This window comes from Equus quagga, chromosome 4 (genome assembly GCF_021613505.1).
Source record: "Equus quagga isolate Etosha38 chromosome 4, UCLA_HA_Equagga_1.0, whole genome shotgun sequence".
Taxonomy (NCBI): domain Eukaryota; kingdom Metazoa; phylum Chordata; class Mammalia; order Perissodactyla; family Equidae; genus Equus; species Equus quagga.
This window is the reverse complement of record NC_060270.1, coordinates 114,134,770-114,159,323: the sequence shown is the minus strand read 5'-3', so window position 1 is coordinate 114,159,323 and position 24,554 is coordinate 114,134,770. Positions and strand designations below refer to the sequence as shown.

Here is a 24,554-nt window from a genome sequence, read left to right as displayed (position 1 = left end):
GCACACCGTCAACCCCTTCCGGCGACCTCAACATCCACCTGCTCCAGCGCCGGGCATCCGCGCCCGCCTCCAGCCGCTGCCAATCACACGCTTCCGCAGGTCTTGAGTTACGGAGACACCTCTTATTTACTCTCTGGTCCCGCCCCCTCCAGAACTGCTTCCCGCCCTTCGGGACCTTGTCCAATCACCAACGCCGAGTGTCCTTTGGTTCCCGCCCCCTGCATCCCCGCCCTCCTGAAGTCCTGCCCCCTCCTTTAAGTCTGACGGAACAGCTTGACCCGGAGGCGCTCTGTCTGAAGGAAGGCAAGAAGGGGCGTGTGCGTGTAGGGAAGGGACGCAAGAAGAAAGGGGGGATGCCGGGAGTGGGGCGGGGAGAAGGGTTGTCAGTCCGATCTCGCGAGAGAGGACGGAAGCCTGTGGGAGCCCGTGGCCTTTAAAGTGCGGTTCAGCCCTTTCCTCCAGGGGTAGTTTGTAAACACGGCTGAGCTCTGGCCTCCTCGGAGACCGAAAGAAGCATGAACTAGTGACCTGGCGAGGTGAGTGGTCATGGGGAGAGGGCCGCAGGACTGGAGACCATAGGGATACAGAGAAAGAAGGCGCTAACATGGCGACGTCGCTCACCATAGTCCCCACCCCCCGCTTCCCATCACCTCGGGCGCGCCTGCCTCGGTGCCTAACCCTCGAGGCGACTGTGGTTGGGCTGCCACTTCACCGGCCCGCGCGGCGTTCGGCTTCGGGAGCCCGACCGGCCGCGCTGGACCGTTAGGTAACGCGCTCGTTGTTCCGGCCCCTTCCCGCTCGCGCGCTTTCCTAACGGAGAGGAAAAGGGAATAACGGCTCCTCTTAGACCCCTCCCCCCGATTTATCTTCCCCGCTCCGGTCAGTTCAGAGGTCCCTGGGGCACATGTCGATCCGCCGAGGGTACAGGGAGACCCTCTCAGTCCTTGGATTGAGCAGGAAGAGGGCCGGCTCTGAGCTCCCCACCCGGCACTCAGAGCTTGGGGACTGTGTGTGTGTGTGTGATGGTGGCGGGGAGGAGGATCCGGAGGCGCGGCTGGAAATAGGGTCAGGGTCTCTGGCTGCGGTGGAACGTGATGGAACAAATGGTGTGGAGAAGCTGGGAGCTGGAAGTCTCGGTCTTTTCTCTCCTTTCTGCCCCCTCACACTCCTGCCACCCCCACTTTATCCCCGTGGGGCGGGGCTGAGGTGTGGGTGCAGATTGATTTCGGTTTTCCCCCCGTTTTTTACCTTCCTGGGTGGACTGCAGACCTACTGTAGGGAGATAATCTCTGCTTTTTATTAATGTCTTAGGGACTAGGGCCGAGGGTGTGTGTATGTTTTCTCTGTTCGCTCGTTGAACCGACGCTGGAAATGAGAGGGCGGAGGAGCTGGGGACTATTTTTGTGCCGTTAGGTAGTATGAAATTGTCTTTGCTTAATGAGGAGTCTGAAAACCTTTGAGGCCAAGAGCAAAACTACTGTGAATAAGATGGAGTAAAAGGGATTACTCCTGATGGACTTTAGACCTATTGACTAATCCCTAAATCGTAATGTGAAAGTTACGATTTCTTAGGAATTTCAAATTACGGAGACGGTAACAATGCATACATTTAATGTATAAATTTGAAGTCAGAACAAAATCTGTTCCTCTGAGCACACTTTTTTGTCCTATTTGAAGAAATTCATAACCGCCGGCATTGTCAGTATTAGCGTTTCTAGGCATAATCTTTAAATAGCTGTGTATCCTTGGTCTGTTGTACCAAAACTCTGAAGGTGAGAAGCTTGTTAAAAAGTCAGCCCTACAAGGTTAAGTGCCCTGAAAGACTCAGAAAGTAGCAATTATATGTTGTAATTAAATTTGTTACACTGACTTAAGGAATCCACTCTAAACGCTTTTTTCAAAACTGCCGGAACATCGTTGTAAAGTATGCTCAAAAAATAGAGACGTCCTTCTGCAGATCAAGAAACAGAATTGAGCAAGTGCATGGATATTTAAGGCCATCGATAAATGAGTAACAATTAAGAATCTTAGTCTTTGTAATTTATAAGATTTTTCCAAATTTACGCTGGTGTGTATGCTGCATGCCTAAGACATGTTTCATCTTGCTTTAGAGGATGCTACTGCCATTCAGTTTTAATTAGTAAAGTATAATATTGTGGTAATTTAGAATGTAGGATTTGTATATTAATTATGAGTAAGGCAGGAGCTTTCAGGGGCTTTTGTATGTGTGTTTTTAAGGTACATAATTCCTTGTGTAGATCTGATTGCATTTCCTGGAACTTCTTTTTTAAATTCTTTATTAGAATGTTTGGAAATTTGGGGGCACTATATCATAATCTATATGTAATTCAGAAATTCCTGCATTTACTGTTTTACTTGGAGTATTTGTTTCATATTTTTAAACTAAGGTAACGGTAGAAATGAGTATGTTAGGTCTTTAACAAATAATTTGGAAGGATGCTTTTTATTGCTACTTAGTATTTGGAAGCTATATGAATATCACTTAAAAAAATAATATGCTGTACATCAAACATCTACTACGTATAATTAGCAGTAACTCAACAAATCATCTAAATTTTTGTATTTTGGAAAAGTTAGGTTTTAATGATTTATGTGTTCTGTGCTGGTAAATTAAATTGTTAGGTAAACAATCCCACCATAAATGCTATTTCCAGTCATTTTGTCTTCAAGCTCTTCCTTCCAATATGAAATATGTCTCTAAGCTGGCACTTCTTTCTCTTTGGTATTCTTACCGTAATGTCCTTAGAGAAGAAAAAGTAGTTGAAATCTCCCTGTTTAAAACCAAATTTTCACAAGAACGTCTCTTGTTTAAAACCCGTTAAATAATAATAATTGGATATTCGGCTGATCCTTATAAAAATCAATACATACAGTACTTGTTATTCTATTCTATGTATGTAAAATGTACTGTAAAAAAACAAATGTGCATTGTTATAGTCAGTAGTTTAACTTGGTATTTCTGTGTTTGTCTTATACTCACACCTGTTCCTTGAGGCTAAGAATGTTTCTAAATTGCTGTACATTCTCTTAATGTAATTTTTAATGAGGAGGTAGTAGTGATAATATTCACCTGTTTATATATAGGGGAAAACCCCACAAAACATTTTATTTCTTTTGTTCTATTTCTTAAGGTCAAGGTTAAAAATTTAGAGTAAGGTATAGTTTCACAGAAATTTTGGAAAGTTTGTGGATCTTTAAGGCCAACAATAAGAATTAGTTTACATATATTATTATAAATATATATCATTATAATTGTACACTTTTAGATACAGATAGTTATTAAATCTGCTATTTTCATTTATTCTTTTTAACTGGTATATTCATTTATATTTTATGTGTTATGTTTAGTGAGGCTTTTTTTTTTCTTCTTGATATTTTGGCAGAGGTAGTAAAGTGATTAAAAACATTTTTTGCAACAAAAAGGGATGTAAATAAACAATGCTTTTGAGGCTAGGCCTATTCACCCGTGTCTGCATTCTGTATCTTAACAAAGATAGTGGTTCTCAACCGTTTTTTCTGTCTTCATAGCCAAGGAATAGAAAACACTCCCAACAGTAGTAGTAGCTTATTACCACAGAGACTCTCAGCGAGATAGTAGGGAAAGACAGGGTGGAATGATTGTAATTGGCAAGAGCCAAGTGGCAAAATACCAAGTATATTTTCGTTATTTTGGTAGTATGTCGTTACCTTTGTCTATATTATAACCTTAAATTTATAAATATGTTCCTATGAGTTCCTTAGGTTGCCTAACTGAACCTAAACCTTTGTCATCCCAATTTTATAGCTTTGTTTTTTCTAATTCTACTGTTTGGGCTACTGTGTTTCCTTTCACTTATGAACACATTAGAATAGTGTTACTAGAAATCAACTCCAAATTTCCCCTACTAACAAATAATTGTTTTTATTATTTTTGTTGTCTTCTAACTTGTGCATATATGTTATAGCTTTTACATAATTATATGGTAGATACAGTTTTATTTTACTTTTATGGCATTAGCAATTTCCTGTGTTATCCAACCTTTGTAATATTTAATGGGTGCATACATGATAGTTTACAAAATGACTATAAAAATTTCCTCAATTTTAAATGCCCCAACAGGAAAATAATTGTTTTCAGTTTCTGCCTGTTTTAACATTGAATTGAGTATATCTGTGCGTGTATCTTTTTTCTTATTTTGATTTGTTTCCATAGGATACTAACATCAAATGAAATTACCAGGCCAAAGGATATAAATGTTTTCACAGTTGCAAAATTTTTGCCTCCCCAAAGAGTTGAGCAAGTTTACACCATCATCAAAATACAGATGCACCAACTTTGTCGTAATTTTACCAACTTTGGAGTTGTGCTTATTAAAGTAGGATTATTTAATTAGGAATTGTTAATGGGAATAATTTGCATATTTAGCAGTTTTATTTAGTTGACTGTATCAGTCTGTAGTTATCTGTCTGCCAGTAATCTGTGTGCTGGGACAGATAACTATGTATTTTATACTTTGTGTCATTTCACTGACTGTTTCTCTTAAAGATTACTGGAACTTTTGACAATCTAATAACAATAATCCTTAAATTTTATGCAGATTTACATAGTTTACACATTGGATGTCTTTTGCTAGTTTGTTTTAGTATAAGAGCTACTTTCTGAACTGTAGATTTATGAGTTAATAAGATTCATACTGACGTTTATTTCCATATAGGTAACCTTTGAAATAAAGAATGTGTATGTGATAGCCAAATTGACTGAATTTTTGTTTCCTCTATACCGTCTTCTGGCACATAGTAAGTATATAATCAATGTTTTAGGGTAGTTCTTAGGAACTGGATTGTCATGGGTCTACCACTTGTTATCTGTGTCACCATGGGCAAATAATATAACTTCTCTGTGCCTCATTTCCTTATCTTTAAGGATAATAATACTTAACTCAGAGCCTTGTTGTGGATGTTCAAATAATTAATGTATGTACAATGCTTAAAACAGTCTCAGAAACTTAATGAGTACTCACTATATGGTGTGGTAATTATTATTGTGAAAGTTCATTCAGAAATAACAGTCATCTAGCACAGCACCTCCAGGCATGCATGTGATGTGGCTTGAAGGCAGTACATCAACCATCTATTTGGTAGCTTTGACGATAAAGTTGAGTTTTCCCTGGAAACTTAAAATTTGAGCTGGAACTTAGTACCTTAGAATTTTCATAAATCCCTGTGAGGCAATATCTCTTATTTTTTCTTCCATATATACACCCCTTCTCCCCAAGTCAGACTTTTTCTATATAAAACTCATGCAGTATAGCATATCTCTATTTTGAACTGATAAAATTGTGATACTTTGATTACCATAAAATCCAGTTGTCATTTTCTTGTATTCCACCAATACCACTATGAACATTTTGGTGAAACCTTTCATTACTTCCTCTCTATAGTGGATGAGATGATGTGTAAATCAAAAGACCACATTTCTAATGTTTATTCTTTTGAATTTTTTACTAACTATTCAACTAATATAACCCCATCATCAGTTCTCAACCACAGTGTTGAAATTCACTGGTGTCTTGTATCATTTGTAAGGAAAGTTGGTTTTTCTTTTTCTTAAAGGTATGCTTTTTTTGGTGAGAAAGATTGGCCCTGAGCTAGCATCTCTTGCCAATCTTCCTTTTTTTTTTTTTTTTCTCCTCCTCAAAGTCCTGGTACATAGTTGTATATCCTGGTTCTAACTCATTCTAGTTCTTCTATGTGAGATGCCACCATAGCTTGGCTTGATGCATGGTGCATAGGTCCACGCCCAGAATCTGAACCGGCACACCCTGAGTGTCAAAGTGGAGTGCATGAATTGAACCACTCGGCCACGGGCTGGCCCCAAGGCAGGTGTTAATGATTGTTGAAATATGGATGTTGGGTTGAGGGTTATTCCTGTCATAATATCTCTTTCACTTGCTTGAATTTTGACGTACTTTGAGAGAAAAAGAGAGAGGTGAGCTTATGAGTCTTGTAAATGGGAATTATACGTAATCTTTACCCTATCTTATTCGTGCCTTCTTTATAATGAGAAATTATTATTGATGTACTCTTAATAGCAGTAATGACTGAATTATTGTAATTCTTGGTGAGTTGTCAATTTCTATTTCTGTTTTCTTTTTACATTTGCAAAAGGTAAGTTTTTAGTAAAAAAAAAAAAGAAAAACAATGATAAGTACATTTTATACGTCTACCTTGAGCAAAAATAATGCTATGGACGTTATTTCATATAACAGATACAATTACTGAATCTAAAATGATGTTATTAGTAAACTTGCATTAGCACTGTTCATATTCATAGCTATTAATCTGTAAGTTCTTTGTATTTATATATTTCTAATGTTATTCTTTTGTAATTTTAAACTATAAAACAGGAACTTGCTTATGTTACATCACCTAGAGATTAAAGGTCTGGGAATAATAAAGAATCACTTAAAAAGTGAAGTTTAACTTAAAAATTGGACTACTAGGGGGCTAGCCCTGTGGCCTAGTGGTTAAAGTTCTGTGCATTCCCCTTTGGTGGCCCGGGTTCATGGGTTTGGATCCTGGGCGTGGACCTACTGCACTCATCAGCCCTTCTGTGGGGGCATCCAACATACAAAGTAGAGGAAGACTAGCACAGATGTTAGCTCAGGGCTAATCTTCCTCAAGCCAAAAAAGAAGAACATTGGCAATGGATGTTTGCTCGGGTCAAATCTTCCTCACCAAAAAAAAAAAGAAAAGAAAAGAAAAAAGAACTACTGATATTTTTATTAAAGAATATTTTGAAATAATGGACCAATATCACTATGCATGTAGTCATAGTGTTCTTTCATGAATACAGTATTGAGAAAAGTCTGTGATGTTCTTTATGTGTCCCATCAGCTTTGAGTAGTTTCATTAAGACTTTAATATACTGAGGAGTTGAGATATGTGTGAAGGAAGGACATCTGTCATGTCTCCTGTGAGAGGTAAAAAATTAAAAACTGCTGCGTCCGTCGTTAAAGCTGGGTTTATATTTTTCTCGCTTCTGAGGAGTTTGATTTCTTTACATTGATGAACTAAACTTTATGTACCAAATAACCTTATGGGATAACATCAAATTCCTCAGTTAAAGATTAATGTAAAAATATTCTGTCTAAAAGTTAAACTAAATATGTAGTTCTCAGTTTCCAGCCTTAAAAATAAAGAAAGTAGTAAGATTAGGATTAGTTGAGGATTAGGAAAACATACATTTAAAGTCAAAGTAAAACTTCTAATAAACATAATGGATACTGTATGGGTGCCATGCACTGTTACGTATTTTACATGTATTCATTTTTTTTTGACATCACTGAAACTAGTATATTGTTTCTTACTGGAGAGGATAGTAGTGAAATCATACCATTTAAAAATTTTCTGATATAGAAACGTAAAGATACTTTAACTTTGAAAGGGGAATGAAGTCCTACTGGCTAAATGCTACAGATTTTCAAACTCTTAGGTTTAAGTTTGTTGCAGTGACCATATTGCTGTTCCCAAAGTGAGCTCTAGGATCATTGCTTGCATTTTGTGGTGCTTGACCAAGATCTAAGAAAGAAATTATGGCACAGAGAAAACTCTCTATCCATAAGGTACTGCTGCCCTAGAAACCTTGGGACACAAGCCTGTCCTCCTTGGTACCTTAACATTTTTGCTCACTCTAATTTTCTATTTCTGCATCACAAATTACCATATACATTGCATCTTAAAACAACACAGATTTATCTTACAGTTTTTTGTAGGTCAGAAGTTCAGGTGGGCTCAGGTGGGTCCTCTGCTTAGGGTCTTACAAAGCCAAAAGCAATATGTTGGCAGAGGTGCATTCCTTTTTTGGAGTCTCTGGGGAGGAACCGCTTCCAAGTTCATTCAGATTGTTGGCTGAATGCTGTTGTAGGACGGAGGTCCCTCTTTCTTTGCTGACTATCAGGGCTGATATTTGCTCCTAAAAGCTGAAATGCTTTCAATGCTTCCCCCTCCAGTAATGGCAGTTCAGGTCTTTCTCATGTTTCTAATCTCTGTGACTTCTGCCTCTGCTGAATCTCTGAACTCCAGATGGAGAAAGTTCTCTGCTCTTAAATGCTTGTATAATTAGATTGGGCCACCTGGATAACGCAGGATAATCTTCCTATTTTGGGATCTGTAATCTTTTTATATCCACAGAGTCCATTTTGCCATGTAACCTAACTTATTCACAGGTTCCAGGGATTAGAGGATGGACATCTTTGGGGTCCATTCCGCTTACTACACTCATATATACTACTGAAAAGAAATTTGATAAACTATGTACCCTTGCACCTTTCTAAGTTGATTCCTAAAATTTTTCATCACAAGTTTAAATACTTGAAAAAGGTATAATTTCTGGCTTTTCTAGATATTGACACCATTCTTTTATAAGTACCTAATTTCCACAGTGGTTTGATACCATCATTGGTTTTAAAAAACAAACTTTAAGGGGCTGGCCCCGTGGCCCAGTGGTTAAGTTCGCGCGCTCCACTGCAGGCGGCCCAGTGTTTCGTTGGTTCGAATCCTGGGCATGGAGATGGCACTGCTCATCAAACCACGCTGAGGCAGCGTCCCCCATACCACAACTAGAAAGACCCACAACGAAGAATATGCAACTATGTACTGGGGAGCTTGGGGGAGAAAGAGGAAAAAAATAAAAAATAAATAAAAAAAAAAACCCAAACTTTAAGGCCTGGCCCTGTGGCTGAGTGGTTAAAGTTCTGTACGCTCCACTTCAGCAGCCTGGGTTCATGGGTCCAGATCCCGGGCATAGACCTACTCCACTGCTGTGGAGTTGTCCCACTTACAAAAAATAGAGGAAGATTGGCACAGATGTTAGCTCAAGGCTAATCTTCCTCAAGTAAAAAAGAGGAGGATTGGCAATGGATGTTAGCTCAGGGCAAATCTTCCTAAGGAAAAAAAAAGGCAAACTTTAATTCATCTTTAACAGTTGGAAATTTTCATTGTTTCTTTTTCTTATTTATTTGTTATATTAATTTCCACTTCTCCAACATAATTTTATTTGAATCCAGTATATTTTAATGTTTTAAAGTATTTTATTGATCACCTTACCATACTTCCCTGCAACAAGTATAAATTGAACTTTTCAGTTTCTTTTTTTTTTTTTTGAGGAAGGTTAGCCCTGAGCTAACATCTGTTGCTAATCCTCCTCTTTTTTTTTTTTTTTTGCTGAGGAAGACTGACCCTGAGCTAACATCCGTGCCCATCTTCCTCTGTTTTATATGGACACCTGCCACAGCATAGCTTGCCAAGTGGTACGTAGGTCCACACCCAGGATCCAAACTGGCCAAACCCTGCCTGGGCCACCAAAGTGGAATGTGCAAACTTAACCGCTGAGCCACTGGGCCAGCCCCAAACTTTTCACTTTCTTAATGATTTCCTCTTTGCTTTGTTCTCATGGAGCTCCTTCTCAGGACAATGCATTTTTGGACAATATTTTGAGAATGGAAGAGGCAATCATTAAATGAAAGTTTTTATTGCTCCTGTCATCACACTGCAATATATCTGAATTCAGAACATTCCTAAACACAGGGGAAAACACCCTTTTTTTTGTGGTTAGGAAGATTTGCCCTGACCTAGTAATATCTGTTGCCAATCTTCCTCTTTTTGCTTGAGAAAGATTGTTGCTGCACTAATGTGCCATTTTGTATGTGGGTCGCCACCACAGCATGGTTTAATGAGCAGCATTTAGGTCCATGCCCAGGATCCGAACCTGTCAACCCTGGGCTCTGGAAGCGGAGCACATGGACTTAACCATAACTATGCCACTGGGCCGACCACCAAAACACCATTCTTAAAGCCATGCTTTACTTAACAGAAATATTTATAAGACAGGGAAAGACACAAGCCTGAGGTTTAATGGTGCCTTGATTAGTGGAGGCTTCAAGACACTGTGATTTTAAATTATCCCCTTGTTTTGTTCCATGGAGGTTTTTACAAACTGGGGCAATGCATTGTAATAAGATTTGGTATGGGTGAGAAGTATGGGTTTCTTTTGAAATGTGAAACAATGAGGGCCTAGGGAAAGTAGGCAGATCATTTTTAGGAAAGCAGACAGAGAGAAGTTGAAGATTTGGAAATTGGTTTTCTGGAAATTTATCCCTAAGTTCAGATGTCCCTTGGAAAGTCTTAGTGTACCTTCAGCAATACATACGCGTCTTTGAGCCCTGCTGCCTGGAAAGAGTGTCTGCCTCCTGCGTAGCTCCTGTCCCCCCACAAGGCCAGAAGCCATCTTCTCTCTACTATCTAGGATTGCCCTTGGGTATGTTAGACTCTTCTGAGTCCATGTCCAAAGGAGAATTAATTCCTTTCTCACACTAACGTCTACTTTTGGGGCTCTGTTTCCTGGCACATTATCTGCCCTTTTCCAGAATACTTGCCATTAGCAGTATTTGCTCTCTTCAGCAGAGGTCCTATCTCTCACCCACAGGTTAATTAAATCCAAATGTAAGAAATACATATGCAGTGGCTAAGGTAGGGTAGTAATGATAAAGGAGAGGTTCCTGACATCTGTGCCTTTCAAGTTACAAAAAAGGTAAACATTGTTTTTAATGTCTTTCAAACTCTGGATGATTATTTTAACATTACATGTGTAAAACATAAGTTGTATAGGCCAGGTGCAGCTGGCTAGCTTAATTTTGTTGTCTTTCACTTGAAGTGAAGACCAGAAGTCCATCTTGCTGTTTTCTAGGATGTTAGTTACTGGTCTTTTGTGAGCAACTGCTGAGATAAGACAAACACTCCATAAGAAAATCTGAAGTCATACTTAAACATTTTCTTGGAAGGAACAATTTGCAGAAATTTGTCTCTACCTAGAAGATGTGAACCTTTACATTATCACACAGAGCCCTTTGTCCTTTGAGTTGCTGCTCCATTTATAGTCCCCATTTTGCATTTGTATAGCTGTCTCTTTCCCTTTAAGGAACAGTCTGATTATAAAACAGAATTTTGTTGCCAGCATTGAAGCAAGTCTTTCTATCTTTTGGTGTTCACATAAAAGTTTTAAACATATTAAGGCTGTTTTAGCCAACCTCATTCAGCATAAAGTACAACCCTTATTTCCAACAATCTGTGTAATAGGGAAATCCTCCAAGTTTTTACATGGTCTAATAATGGGAGCTCTGCCCTCAAATAATGGTAGAGCAAAGTCTGCTTTCCCTTTTAACATCTTGCTCCTGGGATCACTGCCTTTTCCTAATGCAGTTGGTAACTTGGCCCTGTGCGCAGGTCGCACCCAATCTCACCTTGGGCACTCTATTACATAGTGGTCTCCTGTAATCATTTCTAAGTTTTGTGGACTGCTTTGTGAGTTTATCCTCCCAAACTACGACTATTTAGGTTGTTTCTTTACTCTTGCATTGTTATTCTGGTCTTCAGAATTTTCCCCGCTTCTTCCGTCACCTACAGATTGGCCTTGCACATTTAGACAAGTTCTTATGAACGTTGGTTTTGCTCTTTGGCCACTGGCAGGACTTTCTGCTTTTGAAAGCTTATGTCTGAAGACTGTTAAGGCGTCTCTACAGAGTATCCAACCATCTTACATTTTAGAATGAAATGAGTGTGATGACAGAAACAACTAATTGTCCACCAATATTCATTCTCTTCTTTTTCCTTATTGTAGATGCTCCAATTTTTAGCTGAGCATGTGGTGAAATAAAGAATATATTTCCCAGCTTCCCTGCTAGCTATGGCCATCTAACTTAAGTTCTGGCCTGTGGAATGTAAATAGAAGTTTCCTCTGAGATTTCTCAAAAGTTTCTTTAATGGGAGGCTCTCGCTCATCTCCCCATTCTTTTCCTTCTGTCTGATTAGCAGATGTGATAACTAGACTTTATTTTAAACCACGAAGGGGATGCTGTGTATTGAAGATGGCAAAACGACACAACAGAATGAGCCTGGGTTCCTAATCATCATGGTTCTGCACTGTCTACCTTTACGTGAGAAATAAACCTCTGAATCATTTAAGCCTTTGTTATTTTGAGTTTTCTGTCATTTATGGCTGAACCTAATCCTAACTGATACAGATATAAAAAAGTCAAGCTGTTTCCAAATAAGAAGAAAAACTATTAATCTTCACTCTGAGAATTTTGATGCTCAGATTCAGCACTGCCTTTTCGTCTGTCATCTGTGACTACCTATCCCTTCTATTATGGTAAAAAGCTTTGTTTTTCTCTTTTCACCAAGACTGCATTGCTGAACTTCTGTCCTTGAGACTGTTATACCTCTCATAGGTGGCAGTGTGCCAGAAGTTCTGGGAGGCCACAGGATAAACTTAATCCTGGAGCATTGAAGATTTTAGAGAGAACCTTAGTTTTTATATTAAAAAATTATGGAATGGAAGGCACAATTCACATGCATTTTTAAATATAAAACATTTCAAAAATTTTATAATGGAGTTGAACTGCATGAGGCTGTTTCTTTAGATCTTGCACAGTAACGAGTTCACTCTTCTGCCTCTCCTTTGCCCTAGGGATACTTAGATGGGAACTTCAGCGACACTGCTTACTTGATTAGAGCTGAGGGATTCCTGGCAGCAGAGTGAATAAAGCTCATGGCCCACCAGCTAGAAAGGTAAGAGATTTTAAGCTTTTAATGGAAAAGTGGTCTTTTTATTTTGTGGTTGTCTCTCAAATATGACTGAATTCAATAGATGTTTCCAGACTGTAGTCCTCAGAATGCTACTGTCCTACGGTATTGATAGTGTTTAGGGGGAAAAAAGTTCTGAGCTTCAGCAAATATGGAAATGTCCTTCTGGAGCTACAGTGCATATCAGCATCTAAAAGCACACTGAAGACTTATGTGAAAGTATTAAATTTTGTTTAACCTGGAAGCTCCTAAATTTACCTGGTTAGGGAATCCTCTATAGCAAAGAGTCCCTATGTGAAAGTACCAGTTCTCTAGGATTTTATAAGGATAGTAACAGAAGGTAATCCTTGAGGTATTTTCGGTATTGCAAAAATATTTTGGACAGAAAGTATTCTCCCCTCTAAGGCTGTACAAGCTAACTGAAGTGTCAAATTTATTTGCTTTTGGACTGAATTGCATCAAGTAAGTATAGTACCATGATTATTTCGTGCTGATCAGAAACATTAATAGAAAGTTATATAGCGCCTCAAATGTACCTTTATTGAACATCTACTATGTGCTAGCCACATTGTACTGATGTTAAAGATAACGAAGTACAATGGTTTCTGGTCTCAGGCCATTTACAGTTTGGGGATACAGCTTCTAAAACTGGAAGGAAGATACTGATTTAGTAAATGTGGTGTGGCATATAAAATCTTTCAAAACATGGTGGTCTAGTGATAGACTTTGTCAGATATATCAAGATACACAGGCAAATTGGCCTATGCTGTTGTACCTGAATCTGGAGGTTTAGATCAAGAGAAACTATGTGTAAATGTACAGTTACTCAAATAATGACAAAGTTTTGGAAAATAATTTAAATGTACATATCTATTTGAAAAAGTAAGAATTTTTAAGCAGGTTTAATGAGGAAAGGGTGGCAACACTTGTAATTTTTTCTTACACACTGATATATACATTAAATAACTTTGAGCTACTTGATGCTTAAATGTTCAAGTCCACTGATTTGGTTAGAAGTATTTTCCATAAAATGTAAATTCCAGAAGGACAGTATCATTGTCCCTCGGATCTAGCACAATTCCTACCCTCTTGCACATACTCAATAAGTGTTTATTGACTGAATGACTAAGTAAATAAGAGATCTGAGTTTCAGGATAGGAGGATAGTGGACGGAGGGAGATCAGAGGTAAGTCTGATTAGTGTTAACTAAGAGGTAGGCAAGCAGAAAGTGAGAGCGTTCTGCTGAGAGAGGGAGCTGACTAAAAGCTTGTATAAGTAGATCCAAGAGATCAAGGGGTAGCTTCTTAGCTTGGAGTACGAGACACAGGTCAGTCTCTCCAGGGGTCTGGAGACAGTGTTGCGGATTTGAGGCCTTATCCTAAGAACATTATTTTCATAACTGGTTCTTTCCTCTCATTTTGACTGGCACTGAATGGTTTGAGTGCAAACCATCATTCTCTTTCCTGGACTTAGCAGTAGCTTGTACTGGTTTTCTTCTGCATAGCGTTGCCCTCTTTAATCCATCCTCCACACTTCTGTTAGTGATCTTGCAAAAATGCTCCTTTGATTGTGCAATCCACCTAATTAAAATCTTGCCATTTTTTGTGGTAGCGTTAGGCAAACTTTTTCTTTAAAGGGCTGGATAGTAAATATTTTAGGCTTTGTGTGGGCCACATATGGTCTCTGTTGCTGCTGCTATTTCTTCTCCTCCCCTCCACAGCCATTTAAAAATGTGAAAAACTTTCTTAGCTCAACATTTTGGCGCAGCGCCACAGTTTGTAAACTCAGGGTGGGAGTGAGATGGGGGAGGGTGGAATCCAAACTCCTTGCCAGAGTTTTAAAGGCCTCTCCAGATTTGCTTCTCTCTCTGACCTCACCTCTCTTCCTTTCCAACTTTGTATCCCATGATTCATCCATCAGAAGTTCTTAGGGATCCCTCAGTGTACTTTGCTTTATTGTGCTTCTACATGCTGTCTCCTCTGCCCAGAACATCATCCTTAGCTGACTGATACCTCTTCCTTTAAGAATACTAAGCTCAGGCATTATTCCTTCAGTAGCCTTCCTAGACCCTCTCTCCAGGGTTGCTAGGTACTTGTCTTAGTTAGGGGATAGAAACTTAATCAGATAAAGTTTAAAAAAAAAAATCTCGTACTCAGCATACAGAAGACTCACGTAATGCAGCCACAGAAAGCTTAGTTAGGCACCACAGAAGCTACTTTCCTTCCTCTTGACTGTATGGTTTCTCATCTCTTGTTTTTTTGTACGTACTCAATTCTGGCTTTCATTAATTTATTATCAGTATAAACATGACAGAAAATATCCACCAGTCCTGAGTATGATTTTGAATCTCTAGTGCCCACCTCTATTTGGCTGATTATTTTTCATTTTACAGATTTCCTAAGGAAGTAATCTGGTTGGCTTAACTTGGTCAGGTGTCTCTCTCGATTCACCTGAGGCAGATATGTCAGGGTCATGGATATATAGGATTGCCCTTTCCTGGCAGTCAGGCTTTCTAAGAGGGGAGTATGGGTGCTGAGGAGAGATGACCGGCTCCAGTATACTCCTTATTCCTCTGTGTTCCCATTGTGCCTGTTATATCTTTATTATTTTATGTATATCACTGAATTAGTATTGTTATTTTCACTTACTTGTCTTTCTTACTAATCTGATTTTGAGGGCAGGGACCACTATATCTTATTCTTAATATGATGTCAGGTACAAAATAGGCAACAAAATGTTTTCCAAATAATTTCCATGAAATAAATTATTTCTACTAGAAATGTTTGGGAATGCTGTAAATTGTATGTAACATTAACATTTAGTATTATCCGTATCTTAGAAATCTGCTTTGAAACTTGAGTACCTGCTTTAAAGGTAAGAGATTACAACATTTATAGTTCTATAACGAATTAATTAGAAGACAGCTTCACATCTTAGAATCTAGAGATATCCCTGACTTTTTTTTGGTGAGGAAGATTGGCCCTGAGCTAACATTTGTTGCCAGTCTTCTTCTTTCTCCTTGAGGATGATTGTCACTGAGCTAACATCTGTCACTTTCTGGCCAAATCCTTAAGTAAGTATTTCTTTACTTTCTTACACAAGATCTTCAAGGCCCAGCTGTACTTTCCCCGCCCCAGCGGGGAATTGGAATCAGACAATTCTTGAAAGAACCCAGGTTTCTTTTGGTAGAGAACGGTATTTAGGCATCACCATCTGGGTGCTAAATGGGCTTATTGCTATTGGGGTATAAGTGTTCCCAGGCCCTCTCAGTGGACACAGCTAGGGAAATATATGAACATACATGCATATGTGTCTTTATATCTATATTGAAAGTCATGAGGGGCTGGCCCCGTGGCCGAGTGGTTAAGTTCGCGCCCTCTGCTGCAGGTGGCCCAGTGTTTCGTTGGTTCGAATCCTGGGCGCGGACATGGCACTGCTCATCAAGCACGCTGAGGGAGTGTCCCGCGTGCCATAACTGGAAGGACCTACAACGAACAATATACAACTGTGTACTGGGGGGCTTTGGGGAGAAAAAGGAAAAAAATAAAATCTTAAAAAAAAAAAAAGAAAGTCATGAGTTCACACTAATAACTCCAAATCTTGTCTAATACCAGGGTTCATTCTCTATAATTACTTTCACCTATAGTGTAAATTTACCTTCACCCACCACATTCTTGAAATATTTACTTGTTCTGTCAATCCCTGTGTGTGTATCTAATGAATTGCTTGTGGCCACTAGGCCCTCTCCTCCTCCTCAAGTAGATGTCCTCCTGCTTAGGCTCTGATATCCTATGCTGGACTGGTACCATCTCTATCCCTTACCTCACGTGGATGCCTCCTCACCCTGCTTGGGCATTGACATTCCACATCAGGCCACCTCCCCCCTCCACACATAGACTTTCCTCACCCAACTCAGACTCACCTCCAGCCCAACCCCTCTCCTCACCATGGACACCTTCTCACCTGCCCGGGCTCTGACACTCTCCACTGGTCTGCCCACTCCCCCCTCCGCCACCCCATAACCTGTGTAAGCTGCCTCCCATGAAAACACCCTTATATATATATAAGGATGTCTTTTTTTTTCTGGAAGCTGGGCTTTTATATTAATTTTAAGTTATAAGAAATGATTTGCTAGTTAATTTCTCCCATTTTCTTCTATTCATCTTTTTTTAAGGGTTCTTCTTTATTATTTGCTTATTGGCATGTTGTATCATGTGTGATTTTATTTGATAATGGGTCTGTTGAATAACTTTAGAAGTCCCAAAAGAGTCTTTCTATACTATTTTTGGAAAAAGTGGGTTTACATAAAATTTCTGTATAATTGGTAGGCATAGAATGACAATGCATAATAGTTGATATGCATAATATAGCAAGGCATACCAGCTGGTAGGCACAATATAGCAGTAGAAATGTCCCATTTTTTTCTTTTCTTTTTTTTTTTGGTGAGGAAGATTTGCCCTGAGCTAACATCTGTTGGCAATCTTCCTCTTTTTTTTTTTCAGCTTGAGGAAGATTAGCCCTGAGCTAACGTCTGTGCCAATCTTCCTCTATTTTTTTGTATGTGGGATGCCTCCACAGCATGGCAGATGAGTGGAGTAGGTCTGCACCTGGGATCCGAACCTGCGAACCCGGGCCACTGAAGCAGAACGCACGGAACTTTAACTGCTTGGCCATGGGGCCAACCCCATGTTGTCCCATTTTTTAACTTGAGTAAGTCATTTCACCCTTTGGGACCTCATTTGTAGGTTGAGTAGTTAGCATTAGATCAGGCACACAATGAGGTACATGATCAGAAATTCGTGTCATAAGAAAGAGCTTGTGATGTATATTCAAGAGGAAGAATTTTGAACAAACGTCTTATTTTTTTAAGAATGGGAAAAGGAAGCATTTTATAGTTAACTACAGATGACCATTATGTATATGAAAAAGTTTAGCCTCAAGAGTATGTCAAGATATGCAACTTTAAAATTAGTTTTTTTCATTAATCTGATAAAAATTTTAAGAAATAATTTTCACTGTTGGTGTGGATACTGAGAAATGAGTTCTTTTTGTACACTGCTGGTAAAGTAGAAATCAATACTATGTATTGGAGGGCAGTTTAGCAATATAAATCAAAAGCCTTAAAAATATGGCTTCACTTTGACATAGCAATTTCACTTCTAGAAATTAATCCTGTGGAAATTATAACAGATATTGCACAAAGGTTTGTCATTAAGGATATTCATTGATGATAAAAATTCACTAATAGAGAGCCAGCCCTGATGGCATAGCAATTAAAGTTTGGGACGCTCCAGTTCGGCAGCCCAAGTTTGGTTCCCAGGGGTGGAACCATACCACTTGTCTATCAGTAGCCATGCTGTGGTGGCTTCTCCCATAGAAGAACTAGAAAGACTTGACAACTACAATATACAAGTATTACTGGGGTTTGGCAAGGGGAAAAAAAAAAAGGAAAAACCAGAGGAAGATTGGCAACAGATGTTAGCTCAAGGCAAATCTTTCCCAGAAGAAAAATATGACATGTAATATTTAGTGATATTGCTATTTAATGATGTGGTAGAATTTAGATAATTGCATTTGAAAGGAAGTTGTTATACTGTTTTTATAGTTTTTAAAGTTATGTAGCTCTATACATTGATAAGACTGGAATATGTACTCTGGAATGTTAAATAGTTATCTCTGAATAGTGGCATTTTGGATGACTGCTATTTTGTTGTTTTGCTGTTCCATGTTTTTCTAGCAGCTAATTTAAAGTTCCTTACAATGTCTTAGTTCAGTAGGTGTAATTTAGTTCATATTATCAAGAAATAACAATGACCTCCTTCTGAACCCCAGTTAAAACTTCAGCTTTAACAATTTTTTAGAATTATGTAAGATTGATCATTTGTATGGGATACCTAACAGTAAAAATTGCTCTGGTAGTGTTCTAACAAACCAAATTCAAAGTATACCTTTAACCAAGTTTGGGGTTCTAAAATAAAATGCCTTATAGCAATGAAATAGAAAATGTGAGCAGCATATACATGTTTATATGTGGAATTGTCTTAGGAAACTGGAAAGAGGGTCTCTGAGCTAGATGCTTGATTTGCTAGTGTAAGTTCCCTCACTCTCCTGGAAGCTTCTTGAGGGCGGGTATCTATCTTAATTCACCACTGCATCCCTAGCATCTGGCATAGTGCCAAGCACGAAGTAGACACTCAAATATCTGTTGCTTGAAAGAAGAAAAGGGGAGACTTTGATACTAGATCATGAGAGCAAGGAAGATAAAGAAGTGTTAGAAGAAGAGTTGAGAGAGAGTAGAGAAACCAAAGAAGCTGACTTCTTTTAAATTTTGTCTGGAACCTCCTGTGTACTCTTTGTGAGAGTGATTTTCCAACCTGTACTGGTAGGAAGATCTCTCCACCAGAGAGTGGTGTGGTATATTAACAGTTCTCTATCTGCAGTCATTGACTTCCCCAATTTATAGTTGAACAAAGCCTCCTTTCCCTGTGAGCGTAATTCCAACCTTGTTGTAAAAGGGAGATAACCCTGCATTTAGAGGCTTGAGATTCCGTCAGATTCACAAAGAGTTAGTATTTAAGCCTCCCAGAGGAATTATCATCATTTATGTCTCAAGGTCCTTCAACTGTTATAATTACAGCTACCTCAGCTAAGGTATTAGAAAATAGTAATAAGGAATGGGAATTTCTATTGGTTGACTAGGAAATAGGCTTATGTGTAGGTAAGGAACGTCTTTTGTAGAGGAACGGGACAGTTGTAGGAGTGGGGGAGTGGGAAAAGTGAGAGAGAAGGGTACCAAGGGTTAACTCCCTCAGAAAGCATTTCTAGAACTATTGGATTGGTTTCTGCACTACCTCTATATTGTTCTAGTATTTTAACTCTTATTCTTACCAAAAGAATTGAAATTATATTTCTGTGTTCCTCTTTCTTCTGCTAGACTGAAAGTTTCTCCAGTACATGGACTGTTTGTTTTTTCATCTTTGTATCTTGGCATATATTTGGTGTTTAAATGTTTCTTGGACTTAACTGAGTTCAAATATTGCTTTGATTTTTCCAAGCAAAATGAAGTGCGTTTTCTTATTACTTTTAGAAGAGCTTTTTGAGTTAAAGTGAACCAAACTTTTTTGACTTGTTCATATCATGCATCTGTTTATTCATTCCTTAATATTTAATAAGTAAATTATACTATGAGCTAGGCACTGTTTTAGGTAGTTAACCCAAAGATAAGATCCTTGCCCTCATTGAGCTCACATTCTGCTGGTAATGACAGAAGCATAACTTTCATAGGTTTACTTTGGATTATTCTAGTGTTCTTTTCCCTCCTCTCACAGACAGCATGGTAAAGTTGGATGTCAATGGAAAAATGGAATCCTACCAGGTAACAAGTTTTGCCTGGGGCCAAGGAAAATACTTTGTTCTTCCTTTCTCCTATACCAGATCACCCTTGACTGCAGGACTCAGAACTGTGGTTATTTACACATTTCCCCACAGGAATTATCTGTTTTTTTCTGAGCAAGACATTCTTCACATATTTATCAGCAAAATTATGAAAAAGAAAATTTTTCCCTATGCACCATTGGCTTATTTGGATTAGTGTATAGTTACTTCATTCGCCACTAGTGGGGGTTCAGTGAATGTAAGATGAAGTATTAGCAGAGTTTTAAAAATGGGCCACTGGCCTGGATAGTTTTGGTATGTTGTACTTGTCCTTAAGCTGATATTCAATAAGTTACAATGTTAGGGAAGAGGGAGTTGCTTATATAGATCAACTGCATTATGGGACAGATAGATTTTAATGAATTAGGCAGAGAATCGGACCACTAGTGACTACATTTAAAAAAATTAAAAGCTTTCTGAACAGATATTTTGAAACACTAATTATCATCTTTCTCATTAGGCTTAATAAGTTAGTCTTTTAATGGCTGCTCTTCAGCCACAGACTATGGGCTGAATTAAATGTTTCTTCTTTACCATTTTTGTGGTGGAGTTAGATATATTAATACCTATCTTTAAGGCATTTGTATGGGTATTTGTTTTCAGGAGCAGTACTCTATCTATTAGAAAGATTCTTAATAGTGACTGGGTTTTTGGATGACAGTAGTGTTACAGAAAGTGTAATTATTTGAGTGTTTTTATTTTCTACTGTTTCAAGAAATGTTTCAAAACTATTTTTAACAGCGTGAAACCACTTTGTTTTTCAGTATCCTTGCAATGAAAAAGAGGACGTGATAAGTTGTTCGACTTATGAAATTCAAGTTACGTGTGAATTCTGCCAGGTATGTATGCAATATTTGGTATTTCTAGCTATTTTTCATAGTTTAGATTATAAAAATTTTCCCAGGTTGTTTCCAGATAAATATTTCAGTGTTTTTTTCCATAGATAAGAAGACACTTATCTAGTATGTGGTTTAGCTGATACTCCTATTGCATTTTTAAATTAACAAATAGAGCATCAAAATACACTTAACTGTGACAAACATAAACATATTTTAGGGTTTTGGTTTCCCCTAAAATGAGTTCCAAATAATTCTGACTAGTATTGATGTTGCTGTTCTGTGAGATCACATGTTGCATGAAAAAAAGGTTCAAATAAGAAATGGATGTGGCAAAAAATGCCATGTTCTAGGTGCTCTGGTAATCATTTCACTTGAACATGTGAAAGGCTCTGAAAAGTCCTACAAAATAAAGTACTCCAGCATTTCCTAAATTTCTTTGGCCACATACCTTTTTTCTATAATAGCCATTGTCATCCCTGTTGAAAATGCTTTGGGAAACATTGCTCTGAAGGGTTAACAGGCTAATGTTGGGAAAGCAACAGTGTTACAGAATTTTTAGTTGAATCCAATATGCTTGTATATAATTTCTAGAAAGAAGGCCAAAATAAAGTTAAAACTTACAAGTTGATGGCAGGAATGATTGGGAACTTAAAGTCTAAATCAAAAAGTAGAAAAAATAGTTCTTGACTAAAAAATGTCTTTTTTAGTTGTTCTGTTCAAATCAGGATCCAAAAAGGTCCACATATTGCGTTTGGTTAGTAAAACCTCTTTTAATCTAAAATAATTCCCCTACCTCCTCTCTTTTATTCCCCATGATGTTTATTTGTTGAAGAGACCAGGTTTTTTGTCCTGTAAAATCTGGCTGATTGCGTTCTGGTAGTGTTGTTTGACGTATTTTTCTATCTCCTGTGTTTCCTGTAGTTGGATCTAAAGAGACTGGATTAGATTCAGGTTTTATTTTTTACTCCCCAAGAATACTTCATGTGCTGTCTGTTGCATCATATCAGGAGGAACAAAATGTCTATTTGTCCCTCTTTTAGTGATGTTAATTTAAGACTGACCTGGGAGTTCGGGGTGGTGTCAGCCTGATCCAACCATTATAAAGTTCCATCACCTTTTCTCCTGATGGTTTTATCAGACATTGATAGTTACCTAGATCCATTATTTCATTGGAGGTTAAAGTAGTGATTTTCTAATTATTTCATTCTTTCTGCACTTAGGCTGTTGAATAGGAAAGATTTAGCCTGATAGACCAGAGTTCTCAACCTTTTTTTCTATAGTGTAAAATCTGCATGTTACATTTATTTGTCTGCTCATAATAAGAAGATGGCAGATAGGGTTAAAATGTCAGTAAAAGTATTTTATTTCACATTCAAATAGAAAAGGTAATAAGCTTAGTGAAAAATCAAATAATACTACATTTTTATTCTTTATTTAAAAATCTGTACTGTAAAACATTTAGCCATCTTTTAATATTTTATTATAGGCAATACAAGGACCTGTGGAATATGAGTGATGACAAACCCTTTCTATGCACTGCCCCTGGATGTGGCCAGGTAATAGATAAATTACTTTAAATCATTTTGTATATTCACATTTATTAGAAACACTGACAATTTATGTTATCATTAAAAGGATTCTCTTACAATGTTTTGTACAGTTTTGGAGTTAGAATGAAAATAACCCAGAAAAATTTGGGGAAATAATTCTTTTTCCTCAATAGTGTATCTGAGTTTTGAAAAACACAATCTAATATGGAAAAAAAATGTCTTTTAATGGAAAGATGGAAAACCTGGACAAATTCAGGGTTTAAAAGCATTTTCATTTGACCTTTATTGGTTGAAAATCACTGTAAACTGCCTAAGTGGAAATCAAATATACATTATCTTGTATGAAAATTATTTACTTGCTGAACTCTTATGAAATTTAACTAATATTTACCTCCGAGAATATTACTAATATATTAGTGTTCTTGAGTCTAACATGGTTAATACAGAGCATGTGTGGAAACATTTTCAGAAAATAATGTTTCAGTGTTATTTCAGAAAATAATATTTCAGCATTTTTTAATAGGCCATTAAATTATTAATCGTTGCTATTATCATTAGTCTAGTCTTAAACTAACTATAGACATTAAGGAATGAAAGAATAAATTTAATGTGTAGTGAAATTACAGAGAATGTAAATATACAACTATAAATCATAAATAAGCATTAAAGTGTTTCTTTGGTTCTTGTTTGTTTCCTTTAGTTGATATTTTAAATTGAGGTATAATTGGTATACAATAAACTGCACATACTTATAGTGTATAGTTTGATGCATGTTAACATGTATATATCCAGAAAACCTCACCACAATTAAGATAGCGAATGTATTCATCACCCCAAAAGTTGCCTCATTCCCATTTGTTATCCCACCCTCTTACCTCTCCCGCCCCGTTAACCATTGGTCTGCCTTCTATCCCTATAGATTATTTTGCATTTTCTAGAGTTTTATATAGATGGAATATACAGTGTATACTTTTGTCTGACTTCTTTCATTCCACATAATTAATGTATAATTTCTCCATGTTATATGATCAGTAGTTAATTCCTTTTCCTTGAGGGAGTAATATTTCTTCATTCTACAATTATAAACATTTGGCTTATTTCCAGTTTTTAGTTATTACAAATAAAGCCGATGTGAATATTTGTGTATAAGTCTTTGTATGGATGCGTGCTTTCTCCTCTCTTGGGTAAATACCTAGGAGTATGATAGTGGGAACATATAATATTTATATATTTACTTTTCAGGAAATTGCCAAACTGCTTTCCAAAACAGATGTACCACTTAACATTCACATGAACAGTGTATAAGAGGTCTTGTTGTGCCATGTCCTTGCTGACATTTGGTGTTGTCAGTCCTTGACTTTTAGCCATGTTCATTGTGTGTATACTGATAGGTAATGTGGTTTGAATTTACATTTCTTTGAGTAATGAAAAAATGAGCACTTTCATTTGTATACCATATTTTTTGTGAAATATCTTTTCAAATCTTTTGCCTGTTTTAAAAATTGGGTTGTCTTTTAATTATTGAGTTGTATGAGTTCTTTATGTATCCTGGATACCACTCCATTGTCAAGTATTTTCTTCCAGTTTGTGGTTTGCATCTTAATTTTCATAATAATATCTTTTGATGAACAGGTGTTTCTAATTTTGACAAAGTCTAATGTGTTAATTTTTTTGTCTTCTATGGTTTTGCTTTCTGTTATTTATCTAAAAGCCTTGCCTACCCTTAAGTCACAAAGATATCCTCCTTTTTTCTCTGAAAGTTTGATTATACATTTAGGTCTCTGTGCATCTTGAAATAATTTTTGTATATGGTGTGAGGTAGGAGTTGAAGCTCACTTTTTTCCATATGGGTTTTCATATGTTCCAGCATCATTTGTTTAAAAGATTTTTTTTTCCTCTATTAAATTACTTTAGCTCCTTTATTGAAAATCAAATGACTGTATATGTCTAGGTCTGTTTCTGAGCTTTCTGTTCTGTTCCTTTCATCAGTCTTTCAATTTTTATGCCAGTACCACACTGTCTTGATTGCTTTAACTTTACAGTAAGCCCTCCAGTCAGGTAGGGTAAGTTTTCTAATTTAGTTCTCCCT

The 24,554-nt window shown here is 37.5% G+C and overlaps 1 protein-coding gene across 8 annotated transcripts in view; it reads left to right on the top strand.

Moving 5' to 3' along the window:
* The first annotated feature begins 388 nt into the window (after positions 1-388).
* The window catches only part of ATF2 (activating transcription factor 2), a 73,107-nt gene continuing 48,941 nt past the window's right edge, over positions 389-24,554 (top strand). For 4 of the 8 annotated variants that reach the window (XM_046658864.1, XM_046658863.1, XM_046658857.1 and 1 more), the window contains exons 1-4: positions 389-536; positions 12,527-12,627; positions 20,841-20,915; positions 22,402-22,471. In XM_046658864.1, the coding sequence (XP_046514820.1) occupies positions 22,447-22,471 (25 nt within the window). In that variant the 5' untranslated portion in view covers positions 389-536; positions 12,527-12,627; positions 20,841-20,915; positions 22,402-22,446. Of the gene's footprint in view, positions 537-4,715; positions 4,798-12,526; positions 12,628-15,481; positions 15,517-19,970; positions 20,018-20,840; positions 20,916-22,401; positions 22,472-24,554 lie in introns of all 8 variants that reach the window. The other 4 variants (XM_046658860.1, XM_046658861.1, XM_046658859.1 and 1 more) reach the window with 4 other exon arrangements.